Below are 14,593 nucleotides of genomic sequence, written 5' to 3' on the forward strand. Positions count from 1 at the left end.
CATCAATAAAAGCAAACAATGGCCATGAGCAGTTTCACTGAGCCGACCTGTGAGTGTATAAGAGTTTGTATGTACATGAGTTGTCCCCTTAGGAAGGGATGTCAGTCAGGGTCTTAACAAGTTCTCCAACAAAACACAATAAAAGTACGGGTAATTTGGAGCTTTTCTTTAGCCTAATAATTAATAGGGCATTAAGTATGACCAAATAATAATTCGCAGTTTGTATTTAGGGAATTTGAGCAACGATTTAAATGGTAATTATCAATAACCTTCCGGGCGACCAAAAGACCGGCGACCAAACGACAGAGTACCACAGAAGATAAGGCCTTGAATGAATTTGTAGATGTTTGAATGCTTTGACCTGTATTAACGTGAGTATATATTACATCAATAAAGCACAATCAAACTCAATTTTGCTCCTAGTGGCTTTTTTAAAAACATACGCCAGCATCCATGCAAGCAATTACGCTAGCACTACTGTCTTACTCCCATTGAGCCGAAGGGCCTTGTATACGTGCAAAATACAGAAATTGCCCACAACTGAGACAGCACCCGGTAAGGGTGTAGCCGGAGAAAACCCACGCCAGGCCGGGGAGAACATGCAAACTCCACACAGGTGGACCGACCTGGATTTGAACCTAGGTCCCCCACTGTGAGGCCGACTAACCACTCAACCGCCGGGCCCCCCCAGTTGTAGCATTGTTTATGTAATGTTATGTATGTTTATTCATTGTCTGTTAAAAGAGTGAAAACAACCAATAGAATTAGTGAATATTGTAAACTCTGAGCACTCGCTATAATTATCCATTCAGTCGGATTTTGGGCAACACAGAATACAATCCCAGTGACCACACAGACTAATACAATTGTGACAATGTATTCTGTTTCAGGCATGAGTCACAGCGCTATTAATATTAATTTCCTATAGATCCCCTAGTGGCTGCTATTTTTCTCTCTAAGATGGGCTTCCCTTCCCCCATCTTGGCTTTCTTATTATTATCCTGTTTGCTGCCTAGTTCTTTCTCTGCCCCTGACACAATTCCTACACAGTGTTCTTCACAACTGAAGACTTCCTGCTTGTACTGCATGGACCAACATAGTGATTTGGTTTCCACAGATCAATATTCAGACTAAGATTTACACTTTACCACATCAGAAATCTCACTCATACATACTGAAAAGCTTATATATTAACCAGATAGAGACTCAGTTTTGTTGCTTTAGTTGACGTACTACATGGTGTACCTATGAGGAGTCCTAACTATGAGCTAAGTTTTCTCTCACCCAGAGGTGGATCACCGGCGGAGCACAATGGCGAGCGCCTGACAATGCCGAAACGCGCTTTTCCTCTGCTTGACATTGCACGTTACTAACTTGTTTTGTTACAACCAAACTTGAGTTAAAACTTTGTATTTTTTCATGTTTCCTCAATGAAACACATTGATGGAATAATATCCTTAGGTCGCTGGTTCAGATCCGGCTCGAAGGACCAAAATGATGGAATAATGATTAAAACCTTTTAAATCATTATTAGTAATATTTAATTAAAATAGGAAAACATCTTTCAACATAACTGGTTACACTTGCAAGGAGGGTACCTTGTGACGTCGTCTTAGTCCACAAGGCATTCTAAATTGTAGTAACTGAATCATTGTATTTAATCGCGACACTCGAAAAACATGTTATGTAATCAGTACAATAACACCCTAGATGGTTAGAAAAACAACTGTGTGAGAATTGCCAAAGTAAGCATAAAAGTTGAACAAGGCACCCAAACAACGGTGTGAGGAATTGCATAATATTTTCATTATAAGGTAAACAAAGCATTCTAAAGTAAACCAAGCAGTATTATAATGTAAACAAAGCAGTATTATAATGTAAACAAAGCATCCGTATTTTCAAACAATAATGCGATTATCGCCATCTGCTGCTGGAGTCCTGTCAAAACAGTCCCGTAGTGTTCTGCCGAAAAGCGTCCGAAAACAATGTGTCCTCGAGCTGTAGGGCCTTGAGGAGACGATGTGGAGGAAAAAATGTCCATGGTCCCATGAATTGGTTTATAGCCTTATTACTTATTAAAAATGCTTACAACACATATAGAACATTCCATAATAAACCCAACACACATTCTTTTGTATGTGCAGTGCTACTTCAACTCACATATTTGAATTTCATGCAGACCTGGAAGTCCAGACTTGCACTTTCCCTTCTTAGCATACAATTTGCTTATTCCTAAATTAAATAATTAAATTTACACTAAAACCTTTGAATCAAATGATCGATTTTTGGCTGATGTTTTCCATTTTTATTTATTTTTTCTCTAAATTTTAGTCATGCAGTAAGGGTGATCTAAATGTATTCTTTCATTGTACTAAAGGTAGGCCTGACATTGTTCAGGTACCGGTTTCATTGCTGCATTCTAACTAAATATGGACTGAGAGGGTGATTGCAGCCTCAGCGAGAGTCGGACACACTGCCAGATATTTGTCATTGCCTATCCTTTGTTGCATTTGATTGCACCTTTTCGCTTCCTTCTTATATCTCCCTGATGTATAACTACTACCAATTTAAAAATATGATGGCTGGTGTGAATCTGGACAATTTAAAGGGAGCGTACAGAGGCAGGTATTTACAGATTGCTACAAAATGCACTGATCTCATTGGGAGATTAATGTTCCTTAGAAGAAAATGCATATGTCGAACTTGTTAGTGACAAATGAAAAGCCCTTGAAGTATTTTCAGATCATTGTATTTAAGTAAAAGTCACTAAAATGTGAAATTGTTTACAAAAGACAGTTTAATATTTATATATATTACATATTTATTTCAATTCAAGGTCAGATAAAATCATTTTAATTAGCCTTTAAATAACTCACTTCCTTTAATTAGTCATTTCATTACTGCAACAGAGCACCCACAGGGCCTTGATTCCGACAGGAAGCATCCCTACAGACTTCAACCTTCCAGCACATTGAATCCAAATGTACCATGACTGTTAAGACAGATTGAGCCAGTAGGTTTGATTGACAACAGGGATTGAAATCATATCTGAAGTGGTCATGTGATCTTGCCGATTTGAAATACCAAAATGTAGCAAATGTACCCAATGTAGGACGTGATTTTAATGGTGACCTTCTATCCAATATATACATAAATTTATGTAATTTTAACAGCTTTTTCAAGACAGTGTGTGATAAAAATGCCAAGCTCTTTAGTTTTTACTTCCTACAGATTGCATCAAATTTGAATATTTATTATTCATGCTTAGACTCTTGTGTGATTGTGTGTGTGTGTAAATGGGCAAGTTTTTATATAAGAAATCGCATGGCCATTGTTGAGGGGAGAAACATAAATTGGGCAGTTAACTGCACACTAATGTGCGGTGTGACATCACGATGTACAATCAAACCACAATATGTATACCAAGCTTCACACTAACTAATAACAATCCTAAGTCATATTCAAATTATTAGAGCACTGACAAAATAGTACTGAGATTTAATCAGGCACTCGTTCCAGCTCTTATTCGTGAAAGTCACTGGTTTAATAATCTTGGATCCAGAGAATGCATTAAATAGGAAAAGTGAAGAAAAGCCTGCACACCAAAAATAAAGTTTTAATGAGTACACTTGCTGAGCTGCTTTGAAAACATTCTGGCTCACTGCTTAAAGCCACAAGTCTGAACTTCTAATGAATAACATTCACATTTGTAGAAAAAGTGCCCAAAATTACTAGTGTTAATTCCATCTGCACCCCAATGGCTTTACAAAAAAATGCAAGAGAAAAGCACTCAGTACATGTCCGGCCCAAAAATTTAACATTCCATACTTCAATTTATTTTTCAATATAAATGCAAGCTAGCCAGCAATTAAAAAAAAGCTTAAACTTTGGCCCAAATCAATCAGCACCACCATGGTGTTACTGCACTAGTTGGAGAGAGCTGAAGAGATCGCTGGGTAAAAGGGTGTTTACTGTTTCAATGGTGCAGAACCTCCTGCTTTACAGCCTCAAGCAGCCACGGAACAAAATGAAAATATACTCTGTGAATTGTCTGCATTTAATGTGTGAATGAGAAAATCGTCACTTTAGTACTTTAGTCACCTCCTGAATTGAAGATACTTCCCATGTGAGACAAGTCTCCAATGCACTGAGATTGTCGATTTTATAAATCTATATTTGGTCAAAAGATCAGATCCGAACCAGTAGTTGATTGGTTTTTTTTTCTTACCTTTGTGCTTTTTGGCAGTATAAATCAAACTACAAAGCAAACATGCCTGCTGAGTGGAACTACAGTGGTACCTGTATTTACAAAATGAATTTGTTCCAGAACTTGTTTTGTAACTTTGATTTTTCGGGAAAAAAGCTGTATTTTATATGTAAATTCTGTCATTCATTCCACTGTCATTTAAAAAAAAAAAAACCTATTAAATCCTTTAAAAATGATCAAAATATCCCAATTTTGCATGAAATATGTGAGAAACACACACGAGAGAAATGATTGAGAAAATTATTTCATTATTATTAGTATTATTTTATTATTATTGTAACCCAATAAATAATTAGGTTCATTACCGCCGCGCATGAAGACATGTTGCTGGTGCCTGCCCCTCCGGACTATATGGCCCCAGTGCAAGACGTGCATACCTGTACTCTCGTATATTTCTGAGTTTACCACGTACATCCAACGTTGTGGCCAACTCCCTGTCTAAAACTTTACTACTCGGCTTAGATTATACCGCCATGGCATCAGGTCAGAACCAGGAAGATAGCGTATGTGCGCTAATGTTCTCAAACTCTGGCGTAAACGGTCAGAGGATTCCAATTGGCAGCACGAGCATGGCGTTGTGGTGCAATGTTTCCACCGCCAGTGCTCGCCCTTTGGTTCCTGCACTCTGGTGCCGTAAGGGATTTGACACGGTCTATAGTCTTTCCCACCAAAGCGAAAGTCATCCCCTCGATTGGTAGCGCAGAAATTCGTGTGGCAAGGCCTCAAGATGGATGTCCTAGCATGGGCTTATATTTGTGTCACTTACCAGCACGAGAATGTACAGTGTCACATCAAGGCACCCCTCGAACCTTTCCGTGTCCCTGAGAAGTATTTCGACCAAGTCAATGTAAACTTGTTTGGGCCACATCCCACCTCACATGGATTTACTCTCTTGCTCACAATGGTTGATAGAACTACTTCTTAGGTGTGCACCCAAAGAGAATCTGCAGGGAGTCCGCAGAATTGGTCTATGGGCAGGTTTTGTGCTTTCCAGCGGATTTTATTTCTGATGCTACCGCTCCGTGGTTCGCCTCGGGTCCGAGGGCTGACATGTTGGAGTTCACTATTAGGTTTGCCCTAGTTCCAGCCTCGCACCACTGTACCCCTGAGGCCCACGTCCTGTCGTCCTTACATTCTGCTAAATATGTTTTCCTGCACCATGACACGCAACGCGGTCCTTTATGGCGATCGTATGACAGCCCTCATAGGATTTCAGAATGCGGCGCCAAACGCGTGGTGTTGGATATTGGGGGCCAGAGGTAATCGGTTATGCTGGACAGGGTTCGAAGCAATAAAAATGCTTGTTCGAAATAAAGTGATTTTTTTGTAGTAATTTGGACATGAACGGTTAATCAAAGATGTTGAGATGTCAGAAGGCAAAATGATGCCTACCTTCCTCAGCAGGTTGCAGATCCTCTCAATATTTCTCAGTCTCTCTCGCTGTAAGACAATAAAAAAAGAAATTATGTCACTTTGGTGTCTTTGCAGAACACTGTAGCTTAGCTGGTATCTGATAAAATGGTGCAAAAATTACATTCATCTGTTTCATTATTTGGGGGGCATTTCGAACCTCTGAAATCTGAAAAGTAATTCAGGTAAATAATTATTCGCTTTGAAGATAATTTTTTACTGTGCCTTCTAGAATTTGAATCACACACTTGAGTACAAGGGTACTAATATGATCTCCAACATTAGGTATCAGTTTATTATAGTTAAGGGGTTTCATGTCCCAATCTTAAGAAAAACTGCTTGCAAACCAGGATCCAGAGAAAGTGACGCTCAAACAAGAGGAAACGAGTTGATCTTTTTCACTAGCCCGTAGTTAACCATGGCACTGCTGGAAGGTGGGGCTTTAGAGCAAGTGCATAACATCTGTGAATCAACCTAAGATTTCCAACCAAGCAAAGTACAATGTAATGTTGTAAAAGTAATGTTCATCCCTTTTCTCATTGGCTCACTCCTCATTATAGAAGTGAAATTAACTCAGTTCACCCATATTCTTCCGCATATCTGAGGTTAAGTTGCGTGCAGGAGCAGCTTCATCAGGGAAGCCCAGACCTCTCTCCAGCCACTTCATTGAGCTCATCCGGGAGGATCCCAAGGCATTCCGGGCCAGCTAGGTGAGATTGTCTCCCCAGAATGTCCTCGGATTTATGTCGTCATCCTGGTGGGACACGCCCAGCGCATCTCACCAGGGAGTTATCCGGATGCGAAGCAGCAGCAGCTCTACTCCGATCCCCTCCCGGATGACTGAGCTTCTCACCATATCACTAAGGGAGAGTCCGGACACCCTGCGGAGGAAACTCATTTCAGCCGCTTGTATCCGGCCGGGATCTTATTCTTTCGGTCATGAATGACAGATTGTGACCATAAATGAGACTGGTAATGGAGATCAACAGGTCTTTCGGTTCAGCTCCTTCTTCAACACAGCGTACCAATGCAGAGTCTGCTTCACTGCATACGCCACACCGATCCGCCTGTGGATCTTTCATTCCATTCTTCCCTCACTCATGAACGGGATCTCATTCCTGATGCAGAGACGACATACCACCCTTCCACCCTTTAACAAGCGCAAAACATGCTCTTGGATTTGGAGGTGTTGATTCTCATCATGACCACTTCACTTTGCGAATCGCTTCAGTGATAGTTGGAGGTCGCAGCCTGATGAAGCCAACAGAACTCCATCATGCAATACTGTCCCCACCAAATCGTACAGCCACAATGCCTTGGCTGTGTTTAGATATTCTGGTCATATACGTTATGAACAGATTCAATGATATCGGGCAGCCTTGGCAGAGTCTAACCCTCACTGGAAACGGATCCGACTTACTCTTGGCTACGTGGACCTTACTCTGACACTCGTCACTTCGCACCCGACATCCTTAGCCCCGCCAACAGGTCGTGAGCCCATGGGAACGGGAACCCATCTAGCCTCTTCGGGCTGTGCCCAGCAGGGCCCCATGGGTGCAGAACAACGCTCACCATCATGCTCCACCTCCGAAAACAGTGTGAAAGTGAAACTAACATGTCTAGAAAATGACAGTAGTTCTTAAGATGGGTTTGATCAAACCATAGGGGTTCAGTGGAGCCTCTGCCAGGGACGTCAACATGCCCTGCTTGGCCATCACTGGCTTCAGATGATCACATGACATTGTCTGGCGAATCAGTGCCTTGAGGAATTTAATGGATCGGGAGTGATCGAACATGTTGATGTCGTCGTAGTACGTCGTATAATTACTTTGTCCATAATTTAATCCATAATAAGTAGAATATGGATTCAAATAAAAATATAATACAAAAATTTAAAAAGTTGGGATGAAATAAACCCATTTTTACCCATGATAAAACATTTTTGAGTTTTGCAACGTTTTCATTTACATAGAATGGGGAAACATCTTGATATCAAGTCAGAAAAATATTACAGGCTGTCCTCAAATGAGGACAGTGGGTTAAGGACATTTTCAATAAGGCTGCTCTTTACACATTTACGAGGCATTATAAAAGGAAGAAAACGCCAGGGAGTATTCACTTGGATCTTTTAGTGGATCGGATCTGTTTTGTCATGCATCTCATAATCGCTCATTTTGGCCTTGTTATGGTTCTTTGCATTCATGCTCCGTGTTAGCCTCAATTGCTAACATGCTGAAAAACACATTTTCTCTTCTTCTCCCGAGCGTTGGTCTGCAACTAGCGTTGTTCTATGTGGTGATCGATTGGTCTAATTGCAGTTTGAAATTATCGAATTTTTATTTTTTATTTTTATAAGTTTTTAATATAATCGTTGACAAAAAATATTTCACGATAATTATCGTTGTCGTTATATCACTCAGCTCATCCAATGTAAGCAGTTTAGTTGAATTTTAAACACCAAATGTGATATTTTTTGAAGAAACAACCTGTCTTTCTCCACAAGATGTGCTAATAGCTGGGTTTTGTCTTTTAACTTGTATTTCTGTAGCTTAGGAAAAGAAAAGGAAAATAAGTGAAAATGAGTTTAAAAGCATTTTTATTAATTAATGACCAAAGTTTCTTTATTTTTCTTCAGCTAACATTTTAACGCAATGTATATTGCAAAATTACAAAAAAATAGAAAATGCAATTTCGGGAATAATTGCTATTGTCAATAACATAACCCTTTCAACTAATAAGCTCATGGCATAATATACAAGTGCACAACCTACGCATATATATTTCTTACCCCTGGAGCACAGAGCATGTGTTTTACAGTCCTTTGATGGCAGAACTTACATCTCCTCCTCTTACTTGCCCTTGTCTGGGAGGTGGCTTTGATATTTGGAACCTCAGGTGGATCAGGAGCTCCTGGACTCTGAATTGCTTTTACAACAGCTGCTGAGGTTTCTCTGTGAAGGACATGCTACCTTCTTTCAATAAGGGCAGTAACAAGTTCCCTTTCTAGCTGCTTCAGGAAAATCCTTCTCTTGTTCTCCTTATGGGAAATCCAGAGTAATCTCTGCATGCCCCTAAATTGCCCTTTGGTATGAGTGTGAGCGTGATATCAATTCTATACGGACTCTAATCTAGCCATGTTTGTCCCCTGATGCCCTGTGATTGGGTGGCCACTGATTTACATATATGTATGTATGTACGTATATGTGTACACAGAGAATATGACACATTTCTAGCAATTCTTGAGTTTTGGACTAATTGAGACTTTTGCGAAGACATCACATCAAACGATTTGGGAGATCATCAATTGCTACCAGTTAGTTGTGTTTTGTGACGCCAAGAAACTAAAAAAAAAACATCACGCAAAATTTATTAATAATGTGTTGGGTTTTCGACTCATGGAATAACGTGTAAAAAGCTTCAGAAGCGGAAATCAGCACTCCAAAGTGCTGACTGTAGCAGCCACTATTGCACTTATAAGCTTTTAACGTCATCATCAAATATTTAACAAATCCCATACAATTCTGGGTTTTTCTATCCAGTGTTGCTACAGTTCTAAAGAATGGGGTGCAAATATTTGCTATTTTATTTATTATAAGTGCTTATTTCAGTGCCAGAACATGTTTTTCTCTGTTTTATTTAATAATTTTATCCATGCTTCACAGTCGTTAATCTCTGTAAAATACTTGGGTTCCCTGTAAATGACAAGATGTAATAAAACAGGGTCACTAAAACTACAGTATGCATAAAAAGTTCTGGTTCATTCTATACGGACTCTAATCTAGCCATGTCAGTCAGTATCTGTCATTCTTCATCCATCAACCCTACTGTGCATCCTTGAAAGAATTGCGGGGGTTGCTGGAGCCTATCCCAGCTGACTTTGGGAGAAAGGCAGACTACACCCTAGACCAGGGATGGGCAAACCGGTCCTCGAGGGCCGCTGTGGGTGCAGGTTTTTGTTCCAACCAATCCAGCACAGACACTTTGACCAATGAGATTTCTGCAGAAAACAAGACGCACCTGAGTCCAATCCAATGATTGTACTTGTAGGCAATGTTCCCTCTAAGGTTTCTGACCCCTGTCCTGCAGCATGTTTTATGAGGAGAAATTAAATTGTGCTTTCAACTTTCAGCGAATGATAGATTTGAAATGTGTGAATTGGATTGTGTTTTGTTGTTGTTGTTTTAGACCATTATGAGACAGGTTAGTGATGATTGCCAGGACTCCCGATTCAAATGGATTTGAAGTCTGTTGCCATGATTGACAGCCAATGAGTTAAAATAGAGAGCCTGAACTTACCGCGTGGAGTGGATTGCCTTGATCGATTGGCACCTTGAAGTCAGCTTGAAGCTCATCAAACGCTGTTATCTAATAATTAGAAAATAAATAGTTACTTTGTGATTTGTGACCCTTTGAATTATTACAGATGATCGAATTTCAATAAGAGGAAGAATCGACGCACGTATTTAAGATGAGAGGCAGAAGACATTATGGGCTAATCATCTGTTGACAAAGAGCACACTTTTTGTGTTTACTGTCCATACACTAGAGCAGATGGAAGTTAATCTGTAGCCCAAAAAAAGTTATTGCTTGGAACTTCTTACTTGCTGTTTTGTCAATATACTAATTGTTGGTTTAACGTTGGGCATTTTACAATTTTCTTTTATCCAAGCACCAATGTAAAGTTGTGAACACTATGATGCTGTTGATCTCTACATATATATATATATATATATATATATATATATATATATATATATATATATATATATATATATATATATATATATATATAAAATATATACCTATATACATACATACATACATACATACATACATACATACATACATACATACATACATACATACATACATACATACATACATACATACATACATACATACATACATACATACATACATACATACATACATACATACATACATACATACATACATACATACATACATACATACATACATACATACATACATACATACATACATACATACATACATACATACATACATACATACATACATACATACATACATACATACACAGTAATCCCTCCATTATCGCAGCTTCACTACATCGCGTTTTTTTTTCTGGGGGAAATTGTTTTTTGTTAATAATTTTTTGTGAGTTCATAAAAATGTGAAAATCCACGCTGAAATTTGCAAGCGGAAGCCACTCCCGCGTCCTCCGCTTGCTTCTAGGACTCAGCACTGAATTAAAAAAAAAACAACCTTTTTTTCAAATAGGGGTGATCTACAACAGTTTGTAATTTATCCCGGCCATGTCTGGTCTACATTAACCGTGATAATTGAGGGATTACTGCACACACACACACACACACACACACACACACACACACACACACACACACACACACACACACACACACACACAGAAATAATTTTGTTACATCAGACTACATATGAAGATATTTTGACAAAGTGTATTGCGTGTATTGCTTTGATTAGGTTTTTCTAAAGTGTATTGCATTTTTATTATTTAATTATATTGTCTATGATATTTATTGCATACTCAATGTCGAGTAGATGTATATACTTCAGTATGTATAAACATCTTGAGTTGACTAAACATCGAAATTCTCTGCCAAACACTCTCACGGTCAAAATGCTGCACTAACGCAAATTGTTCAGTACAACTCAAAGACAACACTTAGGGGGCCCTTTTTTTCATGCAGTGTCTAAATCAAGACCTCACCTTACGGACACTTGTGAAACCAAACAACTTCTGGTTGATGTAATGCAAAAATAAGACTTTAATCTCATAATTATAACATTTTCTCTTGTAAAGTATGATTTTAATCTTGTAATATTACAATGTATGACATAAATGGGGCGGCCCGGTGACGCGAATGGTTAGCGTGTCGGGTCGGCCTCACAGCTCTGGGGTCCTGGATTCAAATCCAGGTCACGTCCACCTGTGTGGAGTTTGCATCTTTTCCCCGGGCATGCGTGGGTTTCCTCCAGGTACTCCGGTTTCCTCCCACATTCCAAAAACATGAGGATAAAACGGTTCATAAAATGACTTAAATGTGTAATATTTTAACTTTTCTCTCAGAAAATTATAATGTATGACTTCAGGACATTCCCACGGCACACCGGACGATCACTCATGGAGGTTGTGAAACACAGAAATAAAGAATCTGAAAAAGAATTGTGCTGAAATCAAGAATGTGATTGTGAATTGTAATATACTAGAAGATTTGTCATATTTTCGTCATATTTTTGCCTTATGCCCACCCTTACTGCTTAGCCTGGATTAAACAAAATTATATGAATACAATGTGGTCATGGTGTGTAAACCAAATAGAGCCATTGAAATCATTTGATGGAGAAAAAAACTTACATTTTTAACATCACCGTATATATTGGAAAATATCGCAAACACACAAAAATTCGCATTGTCAGTTTTTAACCAATATTGCTCAGCCCTAATGCGCACAGACTCCTATCTATGAACTATTTTGAGTGATTAACCAACTGACTATGCATATTTTTGGGATATTGGAGGAAACCAAAGTCCCCGGAATAAAATAAATTAAAAATCTGTTGCGCAAAAGATCATCAGAGGTTTGCTGTGATTCTGATTATTTCCCTTGACTCCATATCTGACACGTTGCTTTTTACATGTTATTACCAAGTGGAGCAAAGCATGATCCTGGTTCATTATCTCACCCTGTTACAGTGTTAGCTTCCCGAGGCAAACCTCATGCCTGATGAGATTGCATATACTAAAGTGTTGTCAAGTGTGCATAGATCTTAGCGTATTGAGATACTGTGCAAAACATGCCACATAGAGCCCCATCCATCGTCATGCACAGCACAAACTGCAGCATTTTTTTTTACTTAACACCAAGTTAATTTGGTGAATGCGCATCACAATGTGACATGGAAACACATCAGTGTGTTACTGTTTAATGAATGTTCATGTGGCATTTGACTTGTTGCATTATTCAGCCTGAGGGTCCTGATAATTCCAATCTATTGTAAAAGATTACATGGCTAAAACTTGGAAAATTGTTAGCCCCATGTTATCTCTTTGACTCAATATTTTGTAAAATGGGCTAATATTGTCTAATATACCCACTGAAAATGTCAGTAAAGTTGCTGTAAGGTAATTTGATGTTTTTTTTTTATATGAAATCAGTTTGAAGTGAATTTGGCTCTCAAAAACTGTGTTACCCTCTATAAACTCATGCTAACTACAGTGGTACCTCAACATACGATTTAATCCGTTCCTGGACTGAGATCGTATGTCGAGCTTTTCGTAACTCGAGCGGACGTTTCCCATTGAAATGAACTAAAAACAAATTAATTCGTTCCAACCCTCTGAAAAAACACCAGCGGAAACTCGTCTGAATAAATCGTTCAGTGCTCGTAGATATCTGTTATACACGAAAGAGATTTGGCAAAAAAAGACAGTGCGCTACAATGATAAACAGCCTCTCCTGTCATGGCCACCTGGCTTGGTCGCATCTCGAAATTTTGTTCGTATCCCGGGCGAATTATTCGATCGAAATTTTCATCGTACCTCGAGCATGTCGTAGGTAGAGCTGATCGTAGGTCGAGGTACCACTGAATATGTAAAATACAAAACAAGCCATATTTTCTCTGAAAGTTGAGGCATATATTGGTGGCAAATACTATTTATCTATTCATTTTGATAATTATCTTCTGAATACATGGAATACAATTTAAGATAAGTGCTGAAAACATGGGCGCAAGATAAGAACAGGTGAGTTCTGAATCTCTGAGTTATAGGTAGAAACTCTTTTGGTCTGATTTTTATCATGTTTGTTCTAGGTGGGTTTAAAACTCGACCTGCTGTTATTACGAGCTGAAGGCAAGTGTCGCCATTACGTTCTGGTCCGCCCCTATCACTGTATAAGTCAGTCGGGTTTCCATTTTAGCAAGGACCGATACCACAATGCCTTTAATATTCACATATACTGGCTCCCACACTGCACTAAACAACATGGTGACATTATTTAAATGAACAAAAATGAGGAGATAAAATAAAAGACTTTATTAAAAGCCACACAAATGGAGCCATCTATTACTGGATCCCCTCCCACCTCACATATTGGAAGAGTTGATTTGCAAAAGTGATGCATTCCCGGAATGATGCTTTGAAGCCTCCCACCGGCCTCTGCGCTGCTGCTGATTAGGTGATAGGACAGCTTAGGAGAATCTAGGCAAGGAAGATGATCTTTAAAATCTCCAGACTACTGAAGGACTATGCGGTAACCTCAGTCTCAGTCTGCAGAAGGTCCCCACCTTGTGGACTTCCTGTGTGTGGCTCCAGTTTTTTACCTAGGTCTACAATGTCTTGTGTGTCTTGTGTCTGTCTTGCTACTGCAACCAAGAAATTTCCCGAATACGGGATGAAATAAAGTTCTAACCTAACCCCCTAAAAAAATCAAAAACAACATGTAACAAGTGGGATAAAAATATGTACGCAATTGCAAAATTAACTCGTTAACTCCCATCTTTGAACCGCTTCGCCAATCATCTTTAAGCCTGTTTGTTAAACAATCAAAATTGTGCTACGTGGGTGTTTGTATGTCTCATCGTTTATCTTTAACCTGCACAAGGAACTAAAGATACAAATTAGCATTTGGCTATAATCTTACATATTTACATATATATGCTCATTACCATGAATATGTATAATATGGTGCCCTGGGATCGGCTGGCCACCGATTCAGGGTGTCCCCCGCTTCTGGCCCGAAATCAGCTGGGATAGGCTCCAGCACCCCCCGTGGCCCTTAGTGAGGATAAAGCGGTTCAGAAAATGAGATGAGAGATATATACTATGTTCATTAATATGTACTGTCCCTTTATTAAATAAAACTCATATTATCAAACTCAAACTCAAAAGGA

The 14,593-nt window shown here is 39.1% G+C and overlaps 1 protein-coding gene across 4 annotated transcripts in view; it reads right to left on the bottom strand.

Annotated features, from left to right (window-relative positions):
* cnih3 (cornichon family AMPA receptor auxiliary protein 3) overlaps window positions 1-14,593 on the bottom strand; it is a 58,563-nt gene that overhangs the window by 25,963 nt on the left and 18,007 nt on the right. For all 4 annotated transcript variants that reach the window (XM_077587025.1, XM_077587024.1, XM_077587023.1 and 1 more), the window contains exons 2-3: window positions 9,974-10,042; window positions 5,660-5,707 (exon numbers count right to left, since the gene is read on the bottom strand). In XM_077587025.1, coding sequence (XP_077443151.1) covers window positions 5,660-5,707; window positions 9,974-10,042 — 117 coding nt within the window. The remainder of the gene's footprint in view (window positions 1-5,659; window positions 5,708-9,973; window positions 10,043-14,593) is intronic.

Source organism: Stigmatopora argus, chromosome 19 (genome assembly GCF_051989625.1).
Source record: "Stigmatopora argus isolate UIUO_Sarg chromosome 19, RoL_Sarg_1.0, whole genome shotgun sequence".
NCBI lineage: Eukaryota > Metazoa > Chordata > Actinopteri > Syngnathiformes > Syngnathidae > Stigmatopora > Stigmatopora argus.